Genomic DNA, 23,637 nt, shown 5'->3' with positions numbered 1-23,637 from the left:
CCTCCTCCTCCTTACTCCTTGGAACAACTGGGCACTCAGCTTTTCCTGTCATCTTTGTTTGGACTTTGTTGTGTTTGAGAGGTCTCAGACCATTTGCCTTTCGACTGCGGCAAACCCTGCTTCCTCTCATTTCCTTATATACAGACTTGCACGCAATGGTGTGTGCTGACTCACATGACAGCACACCTGTATAATACCTGGTGTGAAGGATCAGGCACAGTTCTTACTAAGGTCGTAAACCTGTGTCTTAGCTCTGCTGCAGCAAATTGCAGGTGGAGTGGACTTACATGATCAAATACTTTCTCCATACAAAGCATGTACCTTTTAAGTCAATGCTTTTTGTACTTTTTATTGATGGTTTTTTGTGCTACAGTGGTACCTCGGGTTAAGAACTTAATTTGTTCTGGAGGTCCATTCTTAACCTGAAACTATTCTTAACCTGAGGTACCACTTTAGCTAATGGGGCCTCCTCCTGCCGCCACGCCACCGCTGCTCAATTCCTGTTCTCATCCTGAAGCAAAGTTCTTAACCCAAGGTACTATTTCTGGGTTAGCGGAGTCTGTAACCTGAAGCGTATGTAACCCGAGGTACCACTGTATATGCTGGCTGGTTAAACCAGGTGTGCGTAGCCGAAAACTCAAACTCTCAGTAAGTGAGGGACTTCCCCTGCATGCAAAGACAGGCTCCAGCGGATTGAGTGGGTGGGACCAAGAATGAGTCCAATGGTCCAGAAGGTGGTTTCTGCATTTTCCGTAGGCAGTGATGTCCAAACTTTTTTCAAAGAGGGCCAGATTTGATGAAGTGAAGGGCTGTGAGGGCCGACCAAAGAGCCAACTACAATTGAAGTTGTTGAGGGTTTTTTGGGATTTTACCCCAGGAAATAAACTGCCATAGGGGCTGAATTAAATCAACCAGCAGGCCGGATTAGGCCCCTGAAACAGACTTTGGACATGCCTGCCGTAGAGGGAAGTGAAGGGCAGATGGAGCCCATCAAGGTAGCCCATCTAGGAGAGGGAAACCCCTGATCCCAAACCTCAGCTGCCTTGCAGGACATATTTGGGAGAAGAAAAGGTTAAACCATACACAAATCTGGAGTGGGGTCCCTAAGGCAGCTGGATGGCATCTTGGATGCCTCCATCCGGCAACCAGCCAAGCTGGTACCAAATGTCTTGGTCTGCTTTCCTTTGGACCACATCAGCAAGGCCAAAAGTGTGGTCTTGTCATCTGGGCAGCCCACTTCACTGCTGCAATGCAGTGGTTTGACTTCACCTCTAGAGGCACACTCCACTGTCTCATCAAGGCAGATGGATGCTGACAACAACAAAAATCTCTCCGTATCAAAAATTAGCCTGTCAATGGCTAATATCCTTCTCTCTGACATCCAGTTTTCTATGTGCAGGAAATTTAATATATACAAAAAGAAACATTTGGTCAGTTGAGACCCCACCTCACCCACATGCGCATGCACTCACACAATACGAAGCAGTGCAGCTCAGACACAGGTTTACCACCTCAGGACTTTGACATCTGGAGAAGTACATGCACACATTTCATGCCAAGTAGAATGAACAAGCTACCTGCATGCACAGTGCCATTGGCCTATGCACAAATATGCACTCCTCGTGCATGGCTGAAGTAATTCCTGTTTGGGGGCGGGTTGGAGAGAGCAACAGGAAGGAAGCCTGCACTGAACAATGAGAGGAAATGGGACAACTGGGGGGGGGGGAGGCTCAGTGAGCGCAAAGTGGTGTAATGTGCAGCAGCTAGATCCATGGAAAAAACATTCAGCCTGGGATGCTTTACAAGCAAGACTCCTAAGGATACCTTATAGCCCTCCTGTGGCACCAGCCGCTGCACCCACGATGAGTGAAGAGGGGGGTGAGAACAGGTAAGCCATTGCCGGAATTACAGTAGTTTAATCCAGAGTAGTTTCTGTAGCAGTTGCATGGGCGAAAACTTTCCTAACTGGGGATGGGAGTGAGTCAGGAGAGCTGCCAAAGGCGCATTGTGGAGCCGATACACAGCCATGGCTAAGAGACCACCAGAAGCTCCCAGCTTCAGATCTTGCACGTACCATGAATGTGCTGGGTAGCTCTAAGCAAGCAGCTCTGCCTCAGCTCCCATCACCCGCAGGCTCCCAGAGGCACGAGACATTTCACAGCAGCGTAATGGAAGAGGAGCTCCTTGAAAGGGAAGTGCCAGGTATATAGGCCAAGTATTTTTGATATACATAATGCTGGGGAGAAATACAAGTTCTGATTAATTCTTTTCAATAAACATTTTATTTATTTCTTGAACACAAAGTGATTTGCACCCAACCAAGTGATATGGCCACATCCCTGAGAATGGCTGTGAGCAGGAGACAGACTGTGGTCCCTCCAGCAGCTGCTGCCGTTCTTACAAAGTAGAACGTGGTCTGGTTCAGTAAGACATTTGTGTTTCTTAAGCAAAAGAGTGTACCTGGGATCATTTAATGCAGATTAGATACAGATCACAAGTATGCATCCTTTCTTTGTAAATTAAGCACGTGTTGATTGACTGTTGGGAATCTTTCCTATTCCAAGATTTTTGCACAGTGCCCAGAAAGCATTTGCTATTGGGCACCTAATTTAGGAAGGAGAATACCTGAGTAAATTCAGTGTGTTTTTTAAAATGCTGAAATAAGACCATCCCTGTTTTCAGAACATGGGGGTTCTCTTGCTCGATTAGATCAAGATCCAAATATTCCAGCATTCTGTTTCCAACAGTGGGCAGTGAGAATCCTTCAGGAAGCTCACAAACAAGGCATGAAGGTGACATAGACTCTGTTTGCCCCCCGCCCCAGCCACTGCCTCCCTCCACTACCTGGTATTCACGGGTACACTGTTTCTGAACTTATAAGTTCCATTTAGAGATCATAGCTAATCACAGTTGACAGACCTACCCTCCGTGAATTGGCCCAAACTTCTTAAAAAGTTTCTAAATTAGGGTAGAACTACATACAGCTGCATGCATCTGCACAAATGTCCGATGGTTGCTTTTCCGAAAGAAATGCAGGTTTTCGAGTGGGATTTGGAGTTGAGAAGCCAAGGGTGGGAGGGAGATGGCATTTAACTCTTTTCTACCCACCATATCTCTGCTCCGCATCTCTTTCTCTCTTTCATAAGAGTCCTAGATCAAACTAAAGGCCTATCTAGTCCAGGATTCTGTCCTCACCATGTCCTGGTGCCTATGGGAAGGCCCACTTGCAGGCAGTGCGTACAACAAAACTCTCCTGCTCATGGTCTCCTGCAACTGGTTTTCAGAGGTATACCACCTCCAATCCTGACAGCAATATAACACAGAGAGCGAGAGAGAGCTCACCAGAAGCCACTTTGCCTTTTGCAGTGTTTGAAACATGTTTGGAGATGCTGTCTCAAAGTTTTGGGATGAGGGTGGGGATGAAAAACCTGGTATAATAGCAGCATATAACATTTTAGAAATGAATATGGGACCCAGGGGGAGCAGCTGGGGACGGTTTTGTGCTGAAAAGAATGTGAATGGAGAAATAGGCATCCCATCCCCCACTGCTTCTGCCACTTCTCCATTCCAAATCTTCTCTTCCCACAGCTTCCCTCCTAGGGAAAAGCAGCTGTTGTGCTTTCGTTGCACCCCTTTGCATGTGACATTTGGTTAGGATCTGACTGGTTAGGATCCCCTATTGGTGCGTCTTGTGGTCTGAGGCATCTGCCCTTCCAGAATAAGCCATGGCAAAGCTCCCATATTTCACCTTCTACATAGCACCATGATGTGAAACTGAATTAAACAACTAAGGGAAATCAAATGAACACAAGACTTGGGAGTCAGGGAAATAAGTAAGAAATATATTATTTTAATTCATTTTGCAAGAACGATGATTAATCAGGAGTGTGGATTGCCCAGGAGTGAGACTTGCCAGTTCCGGATTTAGACTGAATTTTTGTAAAGACCAGCACGCGCAAAGGAAAGTCATTGGTCTCCATCTATTTGCAGAAACCAGAGAGATTTCTGAGCCGATAGCAAGAAGGGCTTCTGCAAAACGGGGGGGGGGATGACCCTCCCATCCTGAGTCTGCCTAGCAGGCTGGACGCTGTCTTAGTTGCTGGCAGACAGGCTGTGTGAAGGAGGCCCTTGCTGTGTGTGACTCACAGTTTGGTGACCTCTCTCATGCCCTTAGCCAGCAGTCAGGCAGATTACAGCAGTGCCTTTCCAGTCACAAACCCCTCCCCATATTGGTCACCCCGGCAGAATCTCACTCCAGCCACAATCCAGTTGTTTCACTCTGGGGTGGGCCTCCATCTTCCCGCACAGAGGACAGGGTTCTGAATGCTCTGCTGGCACTCTCACAGAGACAGCAGCACAAGAGCAAGCAAGGGCTGACTTCTCAGGACCCGCAGAAACTGCATATCAGCCCAATGTCATGACTTTGTGCAGAGCCAAGTTTTGTGTGACAGAAGTCTGTCAGCCCCATCTTCCTGAGAAAGTGGGGGGGGGGCAGGTTTTCCATGTGAGGCCATTGCTGTTCTCTGGGAGCTTTTGTCTAGGCAAAACTTTAGCATGAAAGTTATGAGCACCAAGGAAGCCAGACTACAGGAAAGACAATTTTATGCTGCTGAATTAATCTCAAGGTATATGAACCCCTGAGCCTTTTTATCTGCACAAATTGAACACAAGGATGGGGGTGCATGAGGCAAGCCAAGGATTCCCATAGACTTAGCTCTTCTCCATTCCTCCCAGTTCCAGGGGAGATGTTCTGCTGCCTTTCTGTGCCAGGTTTTTAATTGCTTTCTTTCCTTTCCCTCAGGTGGTAGGCTGAAAAAAGCTCTCTCCTCCCTTGCCAAGGGGACATGCACCACCAGTGCTCTGTGGACTCTGACATTGCAGACTGGCTGGCCCTCATCCACCTGGAGAGATACTGGGATACCTTCAAGAAACAAGGATATAGCTCCGTGAAAGATGTGATCTCTCTCAGTAAGGAGGACCTGCAGAAACTTGGCATCACTGCTACTGGGCACCGCAAAAGGATTCTGAATTTAGTGCAACAAACTCGACTGCTTGTGAGGGACAGAAGTGGGCACATGGCAGGAGATGCTCGTGACAGGTCTGGCAAGTGTGTAGATTCTCTGGATGGGACTAATGCGGCAGAGAAGAATGAAGTGGGCACAAAGAAAGAAGTCTTGGTGGAAACTATTCCCAGCCTTGGGGTTGATCTTGACCCTGAAGACAACAGTCAGCATCCACGGTTGAACAAGGAACCGACGCCTCCTGTGACCAAGCCAGTGCCCAAACCCAGGACGTTGTTTCCTCGCGCGCACCAAGCAGCCAAGCCAGAGAAAGTCTCATTGGCACAAACACCAGTCTGCAATCCCACGTCTTGCTCTGAACAACCTCTAAGAACATTTATTATTCTGGAGGGATTTGATCCAGGGGAAAGTACCACGGATGCTGAGAGGCTTGAGTTCAGTCCAAAGCACCAGGCAGGGCCAGGAGACAAAGTCCAAGGGGTCACCCTGCCACCTCAGAGTAGAACAAGGGAGGGCCACTTGGAATATGCGCTGCAGTGTTTTGCTCCTGAGAGCGGCATGAGTGGGGAGGTCAGGAGTGTGAATGAACTCACCTCCTCATCCACCTTCAAGAGCCAGCCTGAGGGCACCGTCAGTCCAACGGAGTCGAGACTGCTTCCTTCTGCCCTCACCAAGTCAGCCTCCCCAGAGGAGCAGAAAGAGTCTGTGTCAGATGTCACTGTGCCCTTGCCAGTGAAAAGCATGGAGGCGAAGGAAACTGTGAGGAGTCAGCCTTCTGACCTGGTCAAGCAAAATGGGACTGTGACCATGGAGAATGCCAAGTGAGTATCTATGCCTTTCCTAGCAGTGCTCTTTCAGGAAACCAACAGAAAGGTCTCAGGTAAAATAGGAGTGGGGTCATTTGGTTGTGGCAGTTGCAGATAATTAGTTCTGCACCCCAGTCCTTTGGAGTTGGTGACTGGATCCCTGCTGGACCTTGCAGCCAGCCAGCCAGCCTGCCTTAAGTGATGCACAAGGCTAGGGAGTATGTGGGCTGGAACAAAGGCCTTTTCATGGCTCTGAGAATGCATTTGTACATTCCTGAGGAACAGCGTCCCACAACTGCACTACCTAGTATGCCAAGGGAAGCTAGTCCCATTTAGCCCTCATCTTGGGTGATAGGATGGCATGGAACCTAGGCTAATTCGCATCCTGGGGGGGGGGGGGAACACTGACATTTTGCTCCACAGTCAGTGTGAGGCATGCCAGGGCAGCTCTAGGGATCAGGGGCAGGTGGGGATGTTACAAATGTGTCCTTTAAGAGTTGCAGTGAGTTTTAGAGTTTTAGGGGTTTACTTGCAAGTTCACACTGCAGGGCTTCACACTTCTCATGAATGTGGTTGCCAGGCCTGGTTCAGTGGTGCTAACTCTTGAGGACAGCTTCACTCCTAAAAATCTAAAATGAAACCCAATTATACTGTCAGCCAGATCCAGGCAAAGTCTTAAATAAAGTTAATACATAAAAAGAGAAATAGGTCAAACTTAACAGTGACCATGACAAATCCAGAATGTGGCAGCTAGACTGGTGACTGGGAACGGCTGCCAAGAACATATAACCCCAGTCCTGAAAGACCTACATTAAATTGTGCTCGGAAACGGACTGGGAGGCAAAGTGTTGGTGCTGACCTTGAAAGCCCTAAATGGCCTCGGCCCAGTATACCCGAAGGAGATTCTCCACCCCCATCATTCTGCCCAGACACTGAGGTCCAGCGCTGAGGGCCTTCTGGCGGTTCTCTCCCTGTGAGAAGTGAGCTTACAGGAAACCAGGCAGAAGGCCTTCTCAGTAGAGGCGCCTGCCCTGTGGAACGCCCTCCCATCAAATGTCAAGGAAATAAACAACTATCTGACTTTTAGAAGACAGCTGAAGGTAGCTCTGTTTAGGGAAGTTTTTAATGTTTGATCGTGTGTGTGTGTGTGTGTGTGTGTGTATATATATATATATATATATATATATATATATATATATATATACACACACACATACATAGTGTTGGGAGCTGCTCAGAGTGACTGGGGAAACCCAGCCAAATGGGCGGGATATAAATAATAAATTATTATTATTATTATTATTATTATTATTATTATTATTATTTGCTGTATGAGAGCAGTGCACTCTGAAAGATGGAGCACACACAGACAGACACATTACTGATATATTGTGTTAAGCACTTTGTCTGATTACAGCAGCATAAAATTCAGGGGTGGGGAACCCCTGACCCATGGGCCTAGCTTGGGCTCCAGACTTCCCCATTTGACCCTCTAGAATAGGCTTCCTCAACCTCGGCCCTCCAGATGTTTTTGGCGTACAACTCCCATGATCCCTAGCTAGCAGGACCAGTGGTCAGGGATGATGGGAATTGTAGTCTCAAAACATCTGGAGGGCCGAGGTTGAGGAAGCCTGCTCTAGGACATTTTGGAGAAGCTATGCTGCCCCACCCCCACCTTGCACCCGGCATTATACATAAATTGGGAGCTTGAAGTGGTCTCCCGATGGTTCCTCCATCGGAGCAAGCCTCACTACCACCCACCTGCCAGAAGACGCATGGCAATAGCATGCCTTGTTCCAGGCGGGGAAAGCAGCTTCCATTACTGGTTGCTTTGGCTGCGTGTGCTTCAAAGAACAGTATTTGGAGAGAGAAGTGTTTTCATCCTCCCAGTGCTGATCTTTGAAGCAGCCCTGCGCTGTCCAGCGCTAAGCAGGATAGACCTCCCCCCCCCACACACACACACACATTAGCTGGTGTGAATGGAGATCAACCCAGCCTGAGCTGGGTATGTTGCGAGATCTCCCTGCAGGGCCCTCTTACCCACCCAAACATACTCAGTTTGGCTGGGCTTTAGAATTCAAAGTACCTCACAATCAGCAACGCACTCCTAAAAGGGAGGTCAAAACCACACTTTTAGCCTTGCATCACTGCCTTCAAGGTGCTTTGAAGTTCTGACTCTGGGACTTCAAAGCACCAGACGTCATTTGTGATGTCACTTGATGGGCAGACCCATCCACCCTGTCACTTTTGTCGGGCGAGGCAAATCCTTATGAGGTTCTGGTACATGGAGCCAAAATGGTTGACGCATCCCTGATATAAACAAATAAAACCACAAACTACATGGCTGGCTGTAGAGTAGAGGGAATGTTGCTGTGGAAGTGGTTGGCAGGTGCGATAGTTTTGAATATGATGCCTGGCTACTTGGCTAGGTGGTAGGATGAAAAGGATGAATTATCCAGGAGTGCCTGTGAGCAAAGTGCAAAGGAGATCTGTAACATGGCATCCCTCCTGGATTTATATCTCTGCTCCATTCTTGCAGGTCCTTGGGACAGCTCTGCCTAGATCATCCTCCACAGGGACTTGATAACAGATCAGGTGAGAGTGACAACAGCATCCTTTGTCCACTTAGCTATTGCTACATGGGAAGAACGAGAACCACATCAGACATAGGAGCCAATGAGGGGGGGTGGACACTGTGAGAGTCAATGTTTGTTTGGGTTCCATATGCTCCTAAATCTGAAAGCTGCACAGGGTCTATGCACACTTCCTAGGGGAACTGGCTGTGTTTAGCCTGCATGGGCACAGGAGTCTAGGAGTTCAGAGCCCACCTGAGAAATGCTAAACACAAGGCCCAGAACAGACAAGACACAAGAGGCTCTGAATTTGTTTGGAACAGCCGCGGTGAAGAAGGAAGAATATAAATCCCCATTGTAAAAGCTGCTACATGTGTGTGTTTTGCACTGTGAGACAAATAGCAGTTGGAGGGTGGATTAAGATTGGGGGAAGGGTCCTTTTTATTCAGGGGACTCAGCTATACAGCTGCAAATAAAAACATTTTAAGTGTGTTGTAAAGTGCATTATACAAATGTGGCACTAGATGGCGTATTTTTCAAAACGTTTTTTAAAAAAGCATTTTCACGTTTTTTAATATGTGTGTAGATTCCACCCGGGTAGTAACAAACATGTGGGATCCAAAAATCTCCTGCATCTCATCTGTTTTGGCCCTCTTGAGAGACAAGAGACCAGTGGGGGCTTTTCTTTCTGCCACTTCAGCCCTCCTGACATTTCAGCTTTTGTTTCCCCACAGGACCTGTTGAGGACTCCATCAGTCCCTACTGCGAGAGCATGTTTGGGCAATGGTGGCCTGCCCAGGAGCAGGTGAGGAGATATGCAAATATGGAGTAAGGGGCAAGGAGTGTGAAAGCCAATGAGAATGCTTTGCATTGATTCCTGCTCAGGCTCAGTTCTGCTAATTCAAGAGTCCACCTTATCCCCAGTGGCGTAGCGTGGGGGGTGCAGGGGGGCCGGCCGCACCGGGCGCAACATCTGGGGGTTAGGGTTAGGGGGCGCAAATCCACGGGTTAGGGGGCGCAAATTACTTGCCTTGCCCCGGGTGCTGACAACCCACGCTACGCCACTGCTTATCCCCTATACACCCAGTAGATCACAGGAGAGTTTCTCCTGCAAGTTCCAGAGATCTCAGAAGCCTACTCCACAGTAACTACGAGCGGGGCTTTTAGTGTGGCTGCCTGTCCTGTGGAACAGCATTCCTGTTGTGATGCAACAGGCACCCCTGATCTGCACTTTCGAGAAAGCAGTTGAATACATTTTTGTTCCAACAGGTTATCTCAGCTGGATAAATGGGCCGCAAGGGTCCACTTGTTAAAGTTTTAGTCTTGTTTAAAATGTATTTGCTGCTTTGTTTTGAAGTGTTTTTAATTATCCTACGTGTAAATTGCCTTGAGATGGTGGCTTAGAAGATGATTAATAACAAGCACAAAAACATCAGCCATGATCGAAGCAGCAGCTCATTACACCTCAGAAGTGCTTAGGGGGATGCCAGAGGCCTAGTATGGCACCCCACTTTCTATGTTCACCCCCACTTTTCTGAGCAATGAGATGCTCCAGGCACACAGCACTTAACCGGGATTTGGTTTCCCTTGGAAGGAGATCCTCTGGAGGCTCCCAAAGTTCTGTAATAATGGAGCTTATGTCCAAAAGCACATAAGGTCTAGCATAGCTGGAGGCACAGCTTAGCACTCCCGACAGACAGCCAAAGGTGGCCAATACCTTCCTGCCCTGATTGTGAGCTTTCTCAAGGCGTCTGGGTAGCCACTGCTGGAAACCTAAAACTAGGTTAGATTGGTCTTTTGATCTGATCCAACCTGGCAGCTTGGTGTGCATCAATTTGTACACAGGGCATAGACTTCTGGAGCTTGTCTTTCAGCAGGCAAAGAAAAGGAAAGGAAAGAAGAACTACCTTTGTCTCCTAAACATTCAATGAGAATCTTCTTCCAGGCTGCAGGATCCCTTGAGTGGCAGGAATACGAAGAGTTGCCAGAATGTGCACCAAACCAGGGAGAAGAAAGGCCCGTGTAAGTGGTTTTAGCTACTATTCTTTCCCTACCTCTCAACTCTTTTTCACCAGTGTTAAAAATAAGCTGAAAGGGGGGGCAGGGACACACTGGGAAATATCTCAGAAGATGACATCTCATTGGTGCAGTCTGCAAAGAAGTTCACCAGACTAGACAGTGCAGAGTAAGTCTGGGCATGGGCTTCCACCGGGTGGTGATCTGGTTCAGCACTACTAGTGGTTGCCCATCTTTCACGTGAAGCAGAGAGGGACTCACAGGCCATCACTCAGGGCTTGTCCACACTTCCGCTTGTCCTGTGCCTAGAAAGCAAGGCTCTGGGCAGTTTTTTGCTTGTCCCGCACTTTCTAGGTACGAGTCTGAGTGGTTTTCCCCTTGCCCCACTCCTTTCCCAGGGAAAACTTGCTCTTTACCTTTGAATCGGAACAAATGGCAATCTGCAGAATATATGATTTCCATTTGCTCCAGTTGAGCGCTAAAGAATGGTTTTCCCCAGGGGGAAACAGGATTGCCCTTCTTGCTACCAACTGCTGTGGGAGAGAACGGAATTGGTTTTATAGCTGAAGGGCTGTCCATGCTTCAAGAAACAGATCTGACGTCTTTCTTTCAGGAGCAGAAATACCAAGATAGAAGAAAAGAGCCAGTCCATGCAGCCAGTCCGCATTGCCCAGAATGAGGCCGAGGGCTACTCTTCAGTGGAGGCTCTGTGGGCCAAAGGCTCCCCATTCAGACTCTCTGACCACCTGTATCCTGATGAGACTTCAGAGGACCTAACCATCTCCCCCTATGCCAGCTATACCTCGCTGTCAGAGCGCTCGGTCACTGTGCTCAACGGCTGGCTGGACAAGCTGTCTCCACAGGGGTAAGTGGCAAGGGAAATGGGCCAAGTTAAAACCCGTGTGGAAACAGGCTCTTTGCTTACTTGCAATCATTTATTTGCCTCTTTCCCAATAAACTGCCTAGAGCAGTGCACACAATTTAAGCATCAGAAATCACGCAAGCTGAAGTAACTACAAACACAAAAACAATAATTACATCTCTGCCAGAAAACTGATAGTTCTGTTTTGGTAAAGAGAAAGGTCCTGGACAGGAAGAAGAAATGCTGAGATTTATACACACCCAGAAGTGAAGGGCAAGAGGTCCTTCTCTAAGCCCTGACGTGTGAGAGTACGCTGCATCACTCTGTAAAGGAAATGCACTCTGCACATGTGCAGAGTATTTAATCAGTAAACAGATCGACTTAGTCTTTGGTGGATTGATCAGCAAGGGCAATTTTTAATGAAGTGCCAATTAGGAATGTAACTTGTTTTGGGGTATTTGAGGCTTTTGTTGTTGTTGTTCTTACTCTTTCTCTGATTCTGTACTCCAAATTGCCTCCAAATTGCATTGAAGATGACCATGGGGAGGTGTCACATGTGTTTCCAAGCAACATGGCTTTAGGTGTTCAGATTATCTCTGAAAGGCACATATATTGAGGTTTTGGTAATAAGCACATTTTTTGAACAGCTGAAAGGAGTACGATTAGTCCATTAAACAGCCTTTACTCTTCAGCCTTAGCTGAGAGGCTTTCTGCTCAAGAGCTGAAATCTTTTTGCACTAAGCAATTAAAATCAGTTCTAGGACTGAGCCCTGCTGGTACCAGAGTGAGGCCTTTCTTAAGCTCTATCAGTGCAGACAGGTGCCCCTGATAAAGGGCCCTGGACTCAGCCGGCTCTCCTTTTATTCCCATCAGGAACTACGTCTTCCAGCGACGCTTTGTCAGAGTTGACGGGAAAAGTCTCATGTATTTCAACAATGAAAAGGTGGGAACAGAAGAAGAGAAACTCTGGCTGCTAAATGCTGCACATTTGGGGGGGGGTTCTCAGGGAGACCCCAGTGGGGGACCAAAGGGAGAAGACAATGGGAAGTCCTGGCTCAGTTGAGGAAGGGTGGGCCTTTCTGTGCATGTGGAGGAGACATGGCTGTGGGAGGGGTCATTGGGAGACAACCATCCATTTAGGGCCGCAACATCCCATGCATGAGCCTTTGACCCATCTGTTTATTTTCAAGAGCCGGGTTGCCAAGCTGGTTTGTTTTGTTTTTTTGCCTTCCAGCTGGGGAGGGAAAACCAGATCAGGATAAGGTATAACTAGATTGGGGAAATGGCAACACTGAGCTCCCTTTCTCTTGCAGGAGCCATATCCTAAAGGTTTGGTTCCCCTCTCTGTCATTGATGTGGTGCGCTCCACCAAGGACAACAAATTCCAAGTTGTCACGAAACACAGGATCTTTGTCTTCAGAGCTGAAAGTGAGGGTGAGAAATCCCATCTTGAACCCCAGCAGAGAGCACCCGCTCTCTTATTTTTATCTGTTTCAAATATTCTTACACACACACACACACACACCCTTGTGATCCTGTTCACTGCCCACACTTTGCCCTTTTCACTTGACTTGGTTGAGAGAAGGAGAGCGGCCTGTAGCTGTAGCAAGAGCTGTCTGACAATGGAAGGGACTCCCTCAGGAGGTGGAGACACTAGTTCCTTGAAGCTTTTTAAGCAGAGGTTGGATGCTTTCCATGATTCATTCGTTCAGACCCCTGGGCTCTCACTTGTGGGGTGCCTCAGGGTTCTGTTCTCTCCCCCATGCTTTTCAACATCTACATGCAGCCCTGGGAGAGATCATCAGGGGGTTTGGGCTGGGTGTTCATCAGTATGCGGATGATACCCAGCTCTACCTCTCTTTGAAATCGGAATCAGTGAAGGCAGTGAAGGTCCTGTGTGAGTGCCTGGAGGCAGTTGGAGGATGGATGGCGGCAAACAGATTGAGATTGAATCCTGACAAGATAGAAGTACTGTTTCTGGGGGACAGGAGGCGGGCAGGTGTGGGGGACTCCCTGGTCCTGAATGGGGTAACTGGGCCCCTGAAGAACCAGATGCATAGCCTGGGAGTCATTTTGGACTCACAGCTGTCCATGGAGGTGCAGGTCAATTCTGTGTCCAGGGCAGCTGTATACCAGCTCCATCTGGTACACAGGCTGAGACCCTACCTGCCCGCAGACTGTCTTGCCAGAGTGGTGCATGCTCTAGTTATCTCCCTCTTGGATTACTTCAATGCGCTCTATGTGGGGCTACCTTTGAAGGTGACCCGGAAAGTACAACTAATCCAGAATGCGGCAGCCAGACTGGTGACTGGGAGTGGCCGTTGAGACCATATTACACCAGTCCTTAAAGACCTGCATTGGCTCCCAGTACATTTCCGAGCACAATTCAAAGTGTTGGTGCTGACCTTTAAAGCCCTAAACGGCCTCAGCCCAGTATACCTGAAGGAGCATCTCCACCCCCATCGTTCTGCCCGGACACTGAGGTCCAGCACTGAGGGCCTTCTGGTGGTTCCCTCACTGTGAAAAGTGAGGTTACAGGGAACCAGACAGTGGCACCCACCCTGTGGAACGCCCTCCCATCAGATGTCAAGGAAATAAACAACTATCCAACCTTTAGAAGACATCTGAAGGCAGCCCTGTTCAGGGAAGTTTTTAATGTTTGAAATTTTATTCTGTTCTGAATGTTCTGTTGAAAGCCTCCCAGAGTGACTGGGGAAACCCAGCCAGATGGGCAGGGTAGAAATTGTTGATGCTGCTGTTGTTTTTGTTTGTGCTGCGTGTGTCAGTTCCTACTGAAACTTTACTCTGGCCTTTGGCAATTGCCCCTGCAGCTCAGCGGACTGAGTGGTGTAGCGCCTTGCAGCAGAGAGTGGCTGAGCAGCGGCTGCTGTGTCCCCGGCCGTGCCTCAGTGGCACCACTCATCTCCAAAAATCTGGGCACCTGGAGCTCAAAGGCTACAAATCCAAGCTGTATGTGGTGCTTGTCCTGGCTGAGATGTGGTTATACAAAAGTGAACAGGTGAGCGCCAGAGCCTTTCGGCAGTCAGAAGCCCAGTCTAGAGAACTTTCTGAACCTCCCCAAATACTTTTGAAACAGATTTTTTGGTGCTGTGCCTAATTTAGGAGTTCGGAGGAGCAACTTGGGGCCACTCTATGTTTTTTCTGCTCCTCAGACTTGATAAACTGGGGAAAGAGGTGACCTTTTGGCTTTGAGGGCTTTGCTTGGGCGGAATTGGAAGAAGGACCCTTGCTTCTCCATTAGTAGAATAAATAATATTGTGTCTGGTAATGGGATTGGGATGATGTCAGCACTGAGGATTTAACTGAAGATTTAAAACTGTTGGAAGAACAAGTTAGCAGCCAGCATTTCTAAACAAAAGAAATGGAAGGAAACGTGTTTTGGCTGCTTTTTATGGCCTTTGTTTTTGTCGGGGATAGAGCTGTAACTCTGTAATGGGAACATCACTGTGGCTATAAGCTGAAGTCTGATTATTATTGTACCAATTTCTCCCACAGTTCTTTAAAATGGGCATTGCCATCTGCCTCATTGAGATGCATGGCGCCACTATCCGAGAAGCCAAAGGCCGCACCTTTGAGCTCATCACCCCATTCAAAATCTTCAGGTAAGACACATTGGTGTTACAAAGTGGGCCATCCACATGGTGAAGAATTGCATGCTGGGTAGAACCAGCATTAAGCACTGGCAAGGCTGAGCTACTGCCAGACCCACAGCCCAGCAAGACCCACTGCTGATCCTAGAAGCTGGGCCAGTCTCCCATTTCTACATAGAGGTGCCTGGCAGTAGCAGAACAAAGAAGAGTGCAAGAGAGCTGTGCACCCCACTGCCTCCTCCATGTATACCTTCCATTGAAAAATGGAAGATTGTCCCCAGAGAGCCCTGCAGCACCACAAGGCATTGAGCAATGACTCTTCCACACTTCTTAGCCATTGGAGCACAAGGAAGTCTTGCTCCACGCATGAGAAAATGGCAACTTGCCCCATAGACAGCATTGCTAGGGCATCTGGGCGAGCTTTCCTTCCTTGTGACACCTGGAAGGAGCACAGCAGCCAGCCTCATGGGCTTCCCAGAGGGGGAGGTTTCCTGCCTCACTTCCTCCAAGGGCATAGCCCTCTAGGAATAGGAACTTGTTGCAGAAACTCTCTTGGCAGGGGCCTCAGGGCAAACACAAAGGTTTCCACTGAGAGCAAGGACACGTGGAAGGAAGGATAATAGCAGCAGTTTTCTTGTGCTCAAGGAGCAAGAGGGCATTGCTACTTTACTCTTTCCAGGAAAAATGAGCTTGCTGCAAAATTTGCTGCCCCATTGCCTGGAAGGTGTAGAGTACCAGCTCCATCATGCTTCACTCCCTCCATCAGAGCCCCGGAAATTTTTGTGGCGACTGGAGATGGAGGCATGATGGAAGGTAGGCAATCCTGTGTCCAAGAGCTCCCCCAAACCTGATGCCAGCACCCCACCTGCTCAGGTATCTGAAAAGGGCAGGGTTTTGTTCTCTCAGGACATGGGGAGGGTTTGAGAAAAACTGCAGAGGGACTGCAGTTTATTTAATGTCATCCTTGGCTGTGTCTGGAGCAGAAGAAGCAGCCCATTTGGGCTCTGGGTGTTGCAAGCAGAATGTTTGTGGCACTGCAGGGTATTTTCTGGGAAGACAGAACCTGCAAGTGTTAGATCTGTGTTCCCTTAGTTTTGGAGCAGAGTCTGAGCGAGAGAAGAGGGAGTGGATGGAGGCCCTGCAGAACTCCATTGCTGAGACACTCTATGACTATGAGGTGGCTGAGAAGATCTGGTCCAACAAAGCCAACAGGTTCTGTGCCGATTGTCGCACCTTGAGCCCTGACTGGGCTTCCGTCAACTTGTGTGTGGTGATCTGCAAGCAGTGTGCAGGCAAGTGGATCTGTGTGTTGTTGTGCACCTTCCCCTCTGTAAGATGGTGTGGATGAGAGAGTGGATGAGGATGTCTTCGTTATGAGGATATGCAGGAGGAGAGACAGAGGAGAAGGCCGCTCCATACCTTTGGTGGCAGGCTGGGACTGGAAGCAGTACCAAAATGTGAGTCCCACAACCTAAGCTACAACAGATTTAGTGTCTCTGACAGTGTGACTGAGGCCAGAGCAGCTTCCAGTAACCCAATCAACCGAGCTTTAAGTGCTTTATGCTGGAGTTAATGAGCAGCTCTGCATGAGGCTGGAGCTCAAGGGCTGTTCTCATGGCCTCACATGCAGATGCGGCTGCTTTGGGCCTGGATGTGAGACTGGCCCTCTGTGCCACCTGCAGCTGCATCGCATGTGTGTCATATGAAGTTTATGCTTTGATAGCCTCCCTGCTTCCACAGGTCAACACCGGAGCCTGGGCTCGAGCATTTCAAAGGTGCAGAGTCTAAAGCTGGACACAAGCATCTGGAGCAATGAGATGGTTCAGGTAATAAGCCTTTCCTTGAGGGTCCAGAAACTGGAAAAAAATAATAATGGTAGGGACCAGGTAAAGGGTAAAAGGACCCCTGACCATTAGGTCCAGTCGTGACCGACTCTGGGGTTGCGGCGCTCATCTCACTTTATTGGCCGAGGGATCCAGCGTACAGCTTCCGGGTAAGGTGGCCAGCATGACTAAGCCGCTTCTGGCGAATCAGAGCAGTGCACAGAAACGCCGTTTACCTTCCCGCCAGAGCAGTACCTATTTATCTACTTGCACTTTGACGTGCTTTCAAACTGCTAGGTTGGCAGGAGCAGGGACCGAGCAACGGGAGCTCACCCTATCGCGGGGATTCGAACCACCGACCTTCTGATCGGCAAGCCCTAGGCTCAGTGGTTTAACCCACAGCGCCACCCGCTAGTAGGGATCTACAGATCTAGAAGGGGCTAGATCTGTAAAAATGCAGAGCACAGTTGTGGAAAGGAAGGATGGACAGATCTAGTATTAACTTGAGATTCTTGACTAGCTTAAGGTGCTCTTCTTCTTTGACCCCCTCTGGGGATCTGGAGTGTGCTCTTCCTCCAAGCTGAATGTCACCCCAACCCTCTTTCTTAAAGCTATTCATCATGTTGGGGAACGAGCAAGTGAACAGGTTTTGGGCAGCGCACCTCCCGCCTTCTGAGGCCTTGCACCCCGAGGCCAGTGCTGAGCAGAGGCGAGAATTCATCACTCGCAAGTACCGCTATGGGCGCTACCGCATGCCACACCCACAGTACAGCAGTCAGGAAAATATTTTGCAGGTAAGGCCATGATGTAAGTTGTTATGTATTTGGAAACCCATCCTGAGGATGCGAAGGAGCTATGAAGGGGCTGCAATTCCCACATGTGGATTTCAGTGCACTGCCCCACACAGGCAGGAGGTGGGAAGCCATTACTGTTACCCAGAGGGCTGTTGAGCTGCCTTCCCCAGAGATTCAGACTGCAGCATCTGAAGCTGCTGTAGCAAGTTGGCTACCTGGAGTAGCTCCACTGACCACTTTTATTTTCTCAGGCTCTGTGTGTGGCTGTGTCGGGGCCGGGACTTCTGAAGAAAATGTTGCAGTTCTTTGCAACCACCAAGGAAACTGAGGCAGGAGGTTGCGGGTTTGTTTCTAAAGCCAAGCCCTGGGGCAACAATGGGCAGGACCAGCAAGGCAACTGCCCAGGTAACCTCAGACATGTCTGTGTGTGTGTGTTTATGCAAGAGGATAAGCATTTTATCCATTTAATCGCATCACATCTTTCCCAGCGGACACTCCTAAATTTTGTTGCTATGTACTTGTTTCTTGGTACCAGCTCATAAAAAGTCCGGTAAGTGTGTTTAATTTTACCATCACAACCTTCTACAAAAACATCAGTTTCCTTTTCCAAAACTACTCCTTGGACTTTGAAGCAAACAACAGGAGTATGAAAGCTGGTTTTGAGCAAAGACAAGCTATTATTTTTAAATGGAATTATTTGTACAGAAGGTTTTACATTTGTCAGCTATTGAACTTCCACTCAGTTCTACAGAACGTGATCTTTGCACTTCCTACTTGCCTGCCTCATTCACAGAATATTCTGTAGATGTGTGTTCGGCGACAATGTATGGGCATTCCTCAAACAGGATACACAAATGAATTTTGTGCATTTGATAGGCAATGTCAGTGTGGAGGAATTGAGCTCAGAAGGAGTCTACAATGAGATTACACAACCTGTGGTACACCAAGGCTACTTGTACAAGGCCCCAGTTGTGACAAAAATGGCTGCCACCAAGAAGAGCAGAGAGGGTAAGTGTGAGGAAAGGGTAGGCCCCACAACCTGTGGGTCAAATGGAGTAAGGCCTTTGGCTAATGCTCTCTCTCTCTCTCATGTAGACTTTCAGAGAGTCTGGTGCTCACTGGAGAAGTTTTTCCTCTTCTATGAGACTGACAGGAGCTCCGAGCCTGTGGGGAAGATAGAAATGGCTGATGTGATTTCACTGGGTGTGAACAGAACAGATGGGCTGGTTAGTCCTATCTCCTCAGAAAGGTATGTGAGAATATGACATATTCAGCTCTTGTCCCCTTCCATCTGAAAGCTGTCCCTAAAATGAATCATGACAGAAGTCAGGTCGCATCTGTGTGGTGTGTTGCTAGTGGTGATGCCACACAGTGGCTCTCCCTGGCAGCCACCGGATGTTTCATGCTACTTCTTGTCATTCATGTGCTACCAGAGCCGTCTTTCCCACTGGTCTTAGTGGTGCGTCGCGCCAGGGCACTGACCTCTCAGGGGCACCCTAGCGAGTGGGGGAGCTGTGCGGGTTTGTCGGCAGCCTCCCCTTTCCCTGCACGCCCGCCAGCTGCGCCCCGCCACCTATATGGCTGGCAGACGTGCAACTTCCTTCCCAAGCCTCCACAGGAGGAGAGCTCCCTGCAGAGGCTTAGGATGGAAGCTGCCCTCCCAAGCCTCTGCACCTGTAAAGACGGCCCTGCTCCCGGTCGTTGTTTTCCTCCTGCTTCCTGGCGAAAGGCAGCGCACAGCCTTCCCGGGCTGCCTTCTTGGGTGCCCCGACACTGGAGAGCATGTCCGCCAGCATATTTTCCTGCTTGATCGCCGCCGCCACGCAGGGGATCGGGACGGTGGCGGAGGCAGGGGACATTTTCCACCACCCTCTCCCTTGTTTTGGAGTTGGGGGGGCGCTGGAGGGATCTGCACCACGTCCCTGGATATGCTTAAGACAGCCCTGTGTGCTACTGTTGGTTTTCACAGTGCTTTGCCCTCTTCCTAGTGGCTGCTCTTGCAGTAACTACAATGAAATGAGTTACTATCATTCATGTCTCAGATGTATATGGCCAAATAATTACTCCATATGTCAGAGGAAACCATGTACAACATTTGTACAGCATTGGAACCATTTAAACCTACCCCTCACGTAGACTCCTGTAGAAGTTAAAAAGCATCTAATGTAACCACCTTACTGAAGAAAATACACAGGAGAGGGTTACCAAAAAAACCCCACCACTCCCTTAAATAGACTTAACTATTCATTGCAGAGAATGCAGAAGGGTGCATTTTAAACATGGCAACAGTTGGTATCTCTCTTTTAAATATGAAAGAAATATTGGTGTCTAACCCAATGCTTTCAAGTGAGATCATGGGAAAGAAAAGAAATGTCAAAAAGCAGTACACCTGCCTGATATCTTGTTTTACCAGGGCTAGGAGTTTGCAGGGAAAGCAGTAGCAGAGTGGCTTATTTAAGAAAAGTTACATCGCATAAAGACCCATCTGGTAAGGTCACATAAAGTATCAGAAAGTGAGGACAAGTCAAGGAAAGTCAGATTCAGAAGACTGTAGCTTGGCAAGGCTTTGGCAGGGCAGCCCCACATGAGCTCTGCTGGCCATCCCTGTCACTCACCTCTTCTGGGATGAAGTTGCTTCAGCAAATATCTGAAGTCTTACAAAGGTTGGCAGTGCCTCTTCTGCTGTTCCCTCCCCCCCCAAAAAAAAAACAACAAAAAGCCTGGCCGTGCTCTTTGGAGGGCCTTGGTCCAGTTCTGTCACTACTTGTTTCTGTGAGGTGAATGAGAAGGAGCCACTACTGGGAACTGGCCCTCGGAGTCTGAGGAAGGCAGAATCACACCAGTTTCCTCCTTGTGTGAGCAGCCTGTGACTCTTTCTCATGTGAGGCATGTCCGAGGTGTGGCCGAGCACTAACCTCCTGCAAGATGGAGGAGATTCAGGACTTCATTTCTCAAAATTTCTGTTTTGTTCCTTTAAAAAGTTCCTAAATGGGATTGAGGCCACGATGCTCTGGGACAGGAGTTCAAACTTCTGTCTGCACCATTTTCCCAATCTAAATTGTCCTCGAAACTGCTATTTTCCTTGCTGGGGAGAATCATAGAATTGTAACGTTGGAAGGGAACTTGAGGGCCATCTACTCCAACCCCCCTGCAAGGCAGGAATCTCAGCTAAAGCACCCATGACAGATGGCCATCCAACGTCTGCTCAAAAACCTCCAGTGAAGGAGAGTCCAATGCATCCCCACTAGCAGTTCTGTGAGGCTGGGGAAGAATTTGTGTTGGGGAAACAACCAGAGGCGAAAGCACTAAGACGTCTCTATTTTAGCACAGAATCATAGAGTTGTAGGGTTGGAAGGGGACCACCAGGGTCATCCAGTCCAACCCCCTACAATGCAGGAATCTTTTGCCCAACATGGAGCTCGAACCCATGACCCACGATTCTGAGATATTAAGAGCTTCATGATCTAAGCTTTCCCATGCTTTATGGCCTCGTTTCTTGCCTGTTCTGGCTCTGAGTAAAAGTGTAGGAATTGCTTCCCCAGACAGCCATTCTCCATGACACTATCATTTGCTCCAAACAGGTTCCACTTCACACTGGAACTGTACCTGAGCAGCGAGCGAGTGCAGCAGCTGGGGACTGATGGGCCAGACAGTTTGCAGTCCTGGGCCAGTGCCCTTGGCAAGGTAATGGGGTGGAGCAGTAGCATCCCATGAAAAGTGTCAAAACACTGGATTATTCATGCACCTCCGAAGCACAGCCACCCCCTTCTCCTAACACAGCCAGTCAAACTATCCTTCATTAGGGCACTCTAAGCCCAGGTCCAGAATGTGGTCTCTCTTTTGTCTACCTTTGTCCTATTTATTGTTGTTGTTGCCATCATTCTTTATTTCAGTATTAGTCACTTGGCACTTAGGAGTCCCGAAGTGTCTCACACAGTTTTAAAAGCATAAAGCATGGCATTGGAGAAAGGAACAATTGCTATGTGGTAGATTCCTCTGCTCTGGTTTCATGCCAGACTCATCTGCACACAGCCCTGTGCCCCGTCCGTCTTCCAGTGAGGCTGTATCCTTCTGACCTGACCATATACCATTCCTGTCCTCAAAGAGGAGGTTGATGGGCCAATATCCAGCTTGCATGCTCTGGCCAACCTTTACAGGGCCTGTGCATTATCCTTTTGGCTTGCCTCTCCAGGTCTGCTTTCTTATTCCTTTGCAGTGGTTCACCCCTCTCAGCTGCCACTGCCTGCTGGGCTACGAGTTCCAGAAGGTGGGCAGACTCTGCTACAAGTCAATGTTGAATCCCAATCAGTGGCTGCAAGGTTTCTTCATCCTCCAGAAATCTCATCTCTTCATCTGCCCAGGAGAAGAGGGGGCAGCTGAGGACAGCATCAACCTGCGGCAGCTTCAGGAGCTCAGTGAGTAGTCCCTGCCCTAAGAAACGAGAGAGCAGTCCCCAACTTTCAGAGTAGTCCAGATGCCAACACTAGCCTTTGAATGTTATAAACTTATTGCTTTTATTATTATTAGTTTTTCTGGTATGGAATGGAAGCCTCATTCAGGCTTAGCTGAAGGCATAGGGCTGCACCCTTCGGCATGGAGCTCTTCTCTGATTTCCCTATCCACTGCTTTTTTCCCCCTTGTAGGTGTTGTTCCCCTTGCTGATGATCCAGAGAAGAAAGAGATGCTGATCCTGGTGGAGATGGGGCGGTGAGATGTGTGAGGAGGAAGGGCCCTCAGATAACTCAACAGAGCAAAACCCAGCTTTCCTTGGGAGGATGTGGTTAGCAGCAGCAGGGACTGGCTGACAGAAACAAGAAAAGAGCATGTTAGGAGTTGAGCCTGCCTTGAAAGGCAGAGTCAGTCTGCAGCATTCTCTTCCCCTTCAGCAGCTTCCTGGTGGAGAAAGCCAACTGGCTGCATTCTAGATGCAGAGTGTGCCCTTCTCCCTTCAACCCACCCTCAGGGGTTGTTATCCTGCCTGCAGGTAGACCTTCCAGTGCTACAGAGTGATTAGAAGAGCTGGCAGCAGCAAGACAATCCAGTTACCAATCTGCCTTGGTTTTGCCCATCTTGCTTGGCTCCTATTTCAGAGCCAATGAGGAGGAAGATAGCTTGCAAAACCTCCACAGGCAAGGAAGTGCCTAAAAACTACTGATTCTGGAGCAAATGTCACCAGTAACTGGTGTCGTCAGTAAGTGATGACATGACACTTCTTGGGGAAGAAGCAGGCCCTGAGCTATGAGTCCTCACTTTCATCTTCCTCCTGCTCTTCCTACAAATCCACCACTCCTACAAAATGGAGATAGCTGACAGTCGCTGCTGATCCAGCAGCAGTTCCAGTCCAGTTCAAGCTACACCTGAGCAGTGAGTGGTTCAAACACCTTCATAAGGTCAGGTAGAAGGCCTGTGGTCCCTTGTATTGCCTGAGGGCTTTCCCACACTTACTTTTCCTCCACACTGTCCAGGCATGGCCTGCACTTTAAAGTTCCATGTCCAAGTACCCCTCCTTTTTTTGCACAGAAGTTTCCCTGTGAAAACCCGCTCTTTAAAGCTGGAGCAAACAGCAATCTGCAGAAAACTCAAATTGACATCCACTCTGATTCAGCTTTAAAGAGCGGGTTTTTGCAAGGAAAGCTCAGCCCCCCCAACCCCCCCCCATGCTCGGACATGGAGCATTAAATTGCATGACCTGTGCCTGGAAAGAGCAGGGTGAAAGGTAAGTGTGTCCCCAGAGTTCCTGACAACTGATACTGAGCTCACTGCCTTGGCTGTCCCCACCTCAGCATCCATGCCTGGGAATCGCTTTGCCCTTTTCCCTGTTATTCTGCCAGTTTCCCTGCATCCAGCAAGCAGAGAGGAGCAAGATATAGGATATGTCTGGTTTTAAAACAACTATACTCTGCGCCAAAAAGAGTGGCAAGCAGGGGAGTGGGGAGGAAACAGTGTTAAATTATTGTGCTGAAGAGGACAGTATTAAAGGAGTGTTAGTAATAAGGGGGTGGAAGTAATATCCAGAAAATAGAGGGTTGTGATGGAACCAATGAATTGGGCTTGAGTGTGGCAGGGGGGTGGGTATGTAGTTCCAAGAACAGTGGACTTGAAGGAAGAAAACCCCAAGTAAGAAAGAGTGG

General features: G+C 48.7%; 1 protein-coding gene across 3 annotated transcripts in view; it reads left to right on the top strand.

Annotated features, from left to right (window-relative positions):
- Nucleotides 1-23,637, top strand: part of ARAP3 (ArfGAP with RhoGAP domain, ankyrin repeat and PH domain 3) — a 38,762-nt gene that overhangs the window by 660 nt on the left and 14,465 nt on the right. Inside the window, exons 1-19 of one of the 3 annotated variants that reach the window (XM_082234158.1) lie at nucleotides 1,742-1,888; nucleotides 4,802-5,842; nucleotides 8,367-8,422; nucleotides 9,135-9,205; nucleotides 10,346-10,422; nucleotides 11,030-11,281; nucleotides 12,152-12,221; nucleotides 12,592-12,712; nucleotides 14,110-14,297; nucleotides 14,795-14,901; nucleotides 15,982-16,181; nucleotides 16,630-16,715; nucleotides 17,324-17,506; nucleotides 17,758-17,911; nucleotides 18,383-18,514; nucleotides 18,602-18,755; nucleotides 21,088-21,190; nucleotides 21,723-21,921; nucleotides 22,150-22,213. In XM_082234158.1, coding sequence (XP_082090284.1) covers nucleotides 4,845-5,842; nucleotides 8,367-8,422; nucleotides 9,135-9,205; nucleotides 10,346-10,422; nucleotides 11,030-11,281; nucleotides 12,152-12,221; nucleotides 12,592-12,712; nucleotides 14,110-14,297; nucleotides 14,795-14,901; nucleotides 15,982-16,181; nucleotides 16,630-16,715; nucleotides 17,324-17,506; nucleotides 17,758-17,911; nucleotides 18,383-18,514; nucleotides 18,602-18,755; nucleotides 21,088-21,190; nucleotides 21,723-21,921; nucleotides 22,150-22,213 — 3,215 coding nt within the window. In that variant the 5' untranslated portion in view covers nucleotides 1,742-1,888; nucleotides 4,802-4,844. Of the gene's footprint in view, nucleotides 1-1,741; nucleotides 1,889-4,801; nucleotides 5,843-8,366; nucleotides 8,423-9,134; nucleotides 9,206-10,277; nucleotides 10,423-11,029; nucleotides 11,282-12,151; nucleotides 12,222-12,591; nucleotides 12,713-14,109; nucleotides 14,298-14,794; nucleotides 14,902-15,981; nucleotides 16,182-16,629; nucleotides 16,716-17,323; nucleotides 17,507-17,757; nucleotides 17,912-18,382; nucleotides 18,515-18,601; nucleotides 18,756-21,087; nucleotides 21,191-21,722; nucleotides 21,922-22,149; nucleotides 22,214-23,637 lie in introns of those variants that run through there. The other 2 variants (XM_082234159.1, XM_082234160.1) reach the window with 2 other exon arrangements.

Source organism: Podarcis vaucheri (genome assembly GCF_965113315.1).
Source record: "Podarcis vaucheri genome assembly, chromosome: 8".
NCBI lineage: Eukaryota > Metazoa > Chordata > Lepidosauria > Squamata > Lacertidae > Podarcis > Podarcis vaucheri.
This window is presented reverse-complemented; position numbering and strand designations above follow the sequence as displayed.